The sequence below is a fragment of the Austrofundulus limnaeus genome, unplaced genomic scaffold (assembly GCF_001266775.1).
Source record: "Austrofundulus limnaeus strain Quisiro unplaced genomic scaffold, Austrofundulus_limnaeus-1.0 Scaffold137, whole genome shotgun sequence".
In the NCBI taxonomy this organism is placed as follows: domain Eukaryota; kingdom Metazoa; phylum Chordata; class Actinopteri; order Cyprinodontiformes; family Rivulidae; genus Austrofundulus; species Austrofundulus limnaeus.
The window spans coordinates 73,542-79,052 of NW_013952539.1; the positions used below are offsets into that span (position 1 = coordinate 73,542).

General features: G+C 37.1%; 1 protein-coding gene across 1 annotated transcript in view; it reads right to left on the reverse strand.

The window, feature by feature from the left end:
- pik3c2a (phosphatidylinositol-4-phosphate 3-kinase, catalytic subunit type 2 alpha) overlaps positions 1 to 5,511 on the reverse strand; it is a gene marked incomplete at its 5' end in the record, with an annotated part of 43,518 nt that overhangs the window by 9,516 nt on the left and 28,491 nt on the right. Inside the window, 2 exon segments of the mRNA XM_014015981.1 lie at positions 1,878 to 2,034; positions 4,155 to 4,324. Of these exon segments, the coding sequence (XP_013871435.1) occupies positions 1,878 to 2,034; positions 4,155 to 4,324 (327 nt within the window).

The following is a 5,511-nucleotide window of genomic DNA, read 5'->3' on the forward strand; positions in this document are numbered from 1 at the left end:
GAGACACACTGGGGAACATAGAAACACTAGGAAAACCAAGGAAAATGAATACAGACAATGACATATTTTTCTTCTTCTGCTGCCTTTAATTTTATTTTATTTGTATTGTTTTGTTGTATGTAATGTTTTGTTTTTAAAAATGAAATGAATAAATACTATAAACTAAACAAAATGATCTGTGAAAGGGCCACAGATCGTTTTCTTGAAAAGAAACGGAGGGTAGAATTTACACATTTTATGATGTAGGCCGAAACTGAGCTTCCTCTTCTTGAAAGACCAGCATCTGCCACTGGTTCTGGAGTTGTTCAAAATTTCACAAAAACATAAGTCAATACTAAAGCCCTGTTTACACTGTAAAGCACAACCTCCACAGTAAAAACGCACCCATTTACAATGATAGAATTTACACCGCATCCGTAGGGAAGCGGCGTGCGCACAGCAACACGCCAAAATTAGCTTCAACCCTATATTTGACAGACAGCAAAGCGAGTGCAGAGTCGATCTATAAAGATCAAAACACACCCACAGGAAAAGGAACGTGCACAACATCCATATTTTCAAAATAATTCAGCAAAGACAGGCTACATTTTTGTCAAAATCTTAGCTATATATTAATAAATTTATGTGTGTATTTTATACATGCATGCTGTCAAAATTTATCATCCTGTTTGGGAAGCAGATTGCAACATGCAGCATATGCATACATACAAATCATGTGGATTTTATTTTGAAATATAGAGGCAAAAAAAAGACAACAGTGATTAAGTTCCAACTGTTGTTTCCAGTCCGTCTTCCACAGAAGGAATTCATTTGGTCCGATGTCACCTTTATCACTGACTTTACTGCATCACCTCCCATTTAGTTTAGTTTAGTTTAGACTTTATTGAARGTAATGAATTTAAAAGAATAAACAAAGTTATATACAAAAGAAAAATTAATTTAAAACAAAAAACAAACAAAAAACAAGAACAATAATAATGAATTATATTTACACGTTCAAAGGAGTGGGTAGAAGTATAAACTTATTTTTTACACCCACCCCTCTTACATCTAAAAAAAAACATTCATAATTACAACTTATATTAACTTTCCCGCACACGTTTCTCAGAGCACCTCTGTGCTTTGCACCGGAACAGGGCAGAGCGGACGCAGTGTAAATCCGGGGTCAGAGTATGTGCTGGGAATTGCTCTCAGCTACAAGTATACCAAATTTAAATTCAATAACCGCAAAACTGGGTGAATTCTGTTGGCTAATGTCGATGTTGTACTTGTAAAAGTTATTTGCTTATAGATGTACACCCAACGATTTTTAGGTCAATTTTTAGGTGAATATTTATACAGTTGGTAGAGTTTTGTTTTGTGTTGAATGGAATTTAAGAGAATTACATTTCTCAATCCAATGCAACGGACAACAAAGTGAATACTCTTCTCTTTGCAAATACACTTAAACAAGTGATTATTTTCAAAAACAATATCTAAAATCCATCTGTATTGCAGTGAGTTCTACAGACAGACTTTTCTAGGACAGCAGGGAAGCAATGATTTATTATGTTATAAAAAAGGCAACTCCTTCTGGGTTGTATGTTTGTTCCTCTGGTTCCTGCAGGTGCAAAATAAAGCAGACTAGACACTTTATAAAGAAGGTTAAAAAACAGCTTAAGCAGCAGAACAAAAGTCTCTTCGTACAACTCCACATACACAACTCAGACATCTGAGAATATTTAAAAATGCATGTTTTGATTCAAACTCATTTTATCTTCTATTTATATGTACAACAACTAGGGCTGCCCTACGTATCCCTGCTATGTGTGTACACACAACGTGTGTGTGTGTGTGTGTGTGTGTGTGTGTGTGTGTGTGTGTATGGTCTGCCTCACCAGAGACAGCAGGTTGAGGAAAAGCCCAGAGTTCTTGCGGATGAGGTTGTAGGCCTGGCAGCAGAGATCTACAAACAGCTGGAAGCGACTGGTCGGACGTTCGCCTCCGTTGATGACATACGCCATGTCAGAGGTCAAAACAAACGGAGCTCTGTCTCTGACGAGACAGGAGGAGGAGGAGGAGAAGGATGAAGGTTTAAAACGTGCGTCTTACAGTGAATTAGTGAAGAGACCATGTTTGAAAAAACTAAGAACAAAAAAAGCTAATGTAATTCTTTTCTTCAAAGACAAAAAGTACTTAGAGTAATGTTTCTGTTTGAAAAAAAAAAACAGGCCACATTAAAAAAAATTATCATGCTTACTACACCTGAGAGTCTGTGACCCAAAAAAGAAGAGAGGATTGTTTGAGTGTCTAAGAATTACACCATGCTGAAGTTTAAATAATAAACCTACTTAATACATAAACTATTCTGCTCTGCACCACACAAAACTTTATGCAAATGTTAGGGACCTCTCTTGTAAAACGAGACAATGAGTCTCAAGAGATTTTCCTGCATAAATAAATGATAGATAAAAAATAAAAATAAAAGGGATGCACCAATATGAAATTTCAGCTGATAGATATCCAATATAATTATTGCTGTTATGGCTGATAACTGATAATTACTAGCTGCGTTTCCATTGCAAATGTGCGCAAAACTCTGTTGATATTCTGTTAATGTCGAAAAAACACAGTTTCACAATTGAGGTGTTTCCATTAGGTAAGAAATGCTATTAAAGTCACGCATGAATATGTTTGTTCTCGCGATAAGTCATTACAAACATGGCGGAAATGGATGTAAAAACATAGCATGTTGCTACCATGGCACTAGTGCTCATCATCAGAGGAGACGTCGGCGTCTTATTGAGGCTTTCGAGCAACAAGCCCCTTATACTTGGGAGTGGCTAAGTATGCAGTGTTTTTGGAAAAATGTAGTTTGTGAGTTTAATACTTTCTTTTACAAATTGGGTGATTTTACTATTACTTCTACTTCATGTTGTCTTATTTTTCTTTGTCTTTTTTGCCAGTGGTCGAAACAGCCGGTTCTTGATCACGTGATTCCCGTGATGCGAAAAAAGTGTTTCCATTGCAGTTTTGCAAAATACACCAATTTCAATACGACTGAAAAACCACCTCATCCTAGCGCAAAAACATTTTGTCGAAAAAATTAAGTTTTTTCGAAATCGACGTGGTTTCCTTTGAGCAAATTTATTTTTGAAATTCTAACTTGCGCATTTTCATGGTCAATGGAAACACAGCTACTGGTATTACACAAACACACACATTATTTATATACATATACTCACAAACACACTTGTGTCTTTTTTGATACCGTAAACAAACAATCAGACCTCTGACACATCTCTCTACTTCAGTTATTCCTGGCTGTGCAGCATCACTAACACTATCATGATCAAACAGATAACACTTGACCAACCATCTCTCCTCTCAAAACACAAAGCTAGAAAGTGGAAAATTAATATCAGACATTAATATCGACCCAGTTTAACTTATCAGATTGATAACAATGTTAATGCTAATATACACTGCTCAAAAAAATAAAGGTAACACTTAAAACAACGCACGCTAAGTCCAAGTAAATCAAACTTTTGTGAAGCACATTCAACTCTGTACAGAACAAAGTACTCAATGCAAATATTTCGTTGATTAAGATCGGGAGTTAGCGTGCGTTGTTTAAGTGTTCCCTTTATTTTTTTGAGCAGTGTATCATGCATCCCTGGAAAATGTTTGATGGAGACATTTACATTCGTGGTGTTCTTTATTCTGAGGGTGAATTTAAATTACATAAAACTTGAACAAAAACAAATTATTTAAGCACGTGAACATTTATGAAATGTTAAAGATGGAGCAAAAAGTACAACGCTTTGATAAATCTGAATAGATAATGTAAGATAAGTTAAATGAGCATGTGATTGGAAGGTTGCCGGTTCAACTCCCCACAAAGACAACAAAAATGTGGGTGAAGAATTCTCCTTTGCACCACTCTGGCCCTTAAGCAAGGCCCTTAACCCCCCCCAGCTGCCTTAAATGGTAGCCTGTTGTTCCACATGTGTGCACTGGGAAAAATGCAGAGACATAATTTCCCGGACAATTAAAGTTAATAAACTTTCTTTTTCTTTTTAATTATGCTGTAAATCATGTTTTCTTTCACCATCATCAGGAAGTCAGACCTTTCACCTACACTGATATCAAACCATAAATGATGTCATCGTTACCTTTTAAAGCTACCAAACATCTGGGCGTGACCCAGGAACTTGCCGAAGTCGATGTGGAACATGTGACCAGTGGAGCGCAGCATGATGTTGTCGTTATGGCGATCACAGATGCCGAGAACGTAGGTTGCAACGCAGCAGCCGGCGCAGGAGTAGATGAAGTTCTCTGATGCCTGCGAAGACCAGGGATGAATCAAGGTTTATTTAGACTGGGAACAAACAACAGTTAAATAGTTCATGTGAGACGCTTTCATTTCTACAAACTGAGTAACACTTGAGAACTCCCATCATTGTTGTTGATAAAATGTTGGATTTTCTTTCTAGCTTTAAACTGTAAAAAACAGAAGATTTGTGTTTAACACATAACTGCCACAGTGTTGGTCCAAATCTGTGTGCAAGGTACCAGATCAGTGTAGCAGCCTGGAGACAAACTTCAAGACATTCAAGACATAAGTCTTTTATTTTTGATCATCCAACATGTAAGTACGACTAAAGTAACAGAAAATGTCTTTGATGTGTGTGTGTGTGTGTGGAGGACTCCTTTTGTGCTGAGCAGAGGATTACCTGTGATATATTAATTTAAATATTATTTTGAATTTAACAACGCAACTGGAAAATCACAGTTCCAGTGTCAACCTTTAAGGCCCCGTCACACCAGACAACTTATGCCAACTTATGAACATTTTAAAGATGTCTATGTTGAAGCTGGAATTGAAAAAAAAAATCAACAGGAAGCTTATTTTCTGTGTACACAATGGAATTCTAACAAATAGATCAAATACATAACTTTTATTAGCAATTTAGACATAAAAATGTTTCATAAATTGTCTAGTGTGACAGGGCCTTTATCACCAAGCATTAACATGCACATTATGAAGGTTTTTATGTTTTTTTTTATCACTTCAGTAGAAAAAATATCCAAGTCCCCCTGCCATCTGATTTCTGATTGGCTAGTAGGCCTGTCTAGTGTGTTTAAAGTGAAAGCTGCTCCTCTGATAGGTCCAGAGAAATGTCTGTTAAACAGTTGGCCTAGCCTGGTTTAAACCAGACCCTGTCCTTCACTTTGCTTCGTACAAGGGTCTGGACTTGCTGAATAGAGAAGTGTTTCTTGCAGGAGGCGTGGCCTCTGCTGAAGTTTAAAATGAGTGGATCAGTTGGCTGCGATGTATTTCACTGTGACGGAGGCTAAGCTAAGAAGCTAACCGGAAATCGCGTGTGCTGTAAACAACCCTACTGAGAGGAGAAACATACCGAGCCGAATGAGACGACTGTAAATGAGAGCTGCTGCTTTGTCAGACAAATTTATTTTAATTTGGAAGCCTTATCAGCACAGACTGGCTTCATTCACTTCCTCCACTGC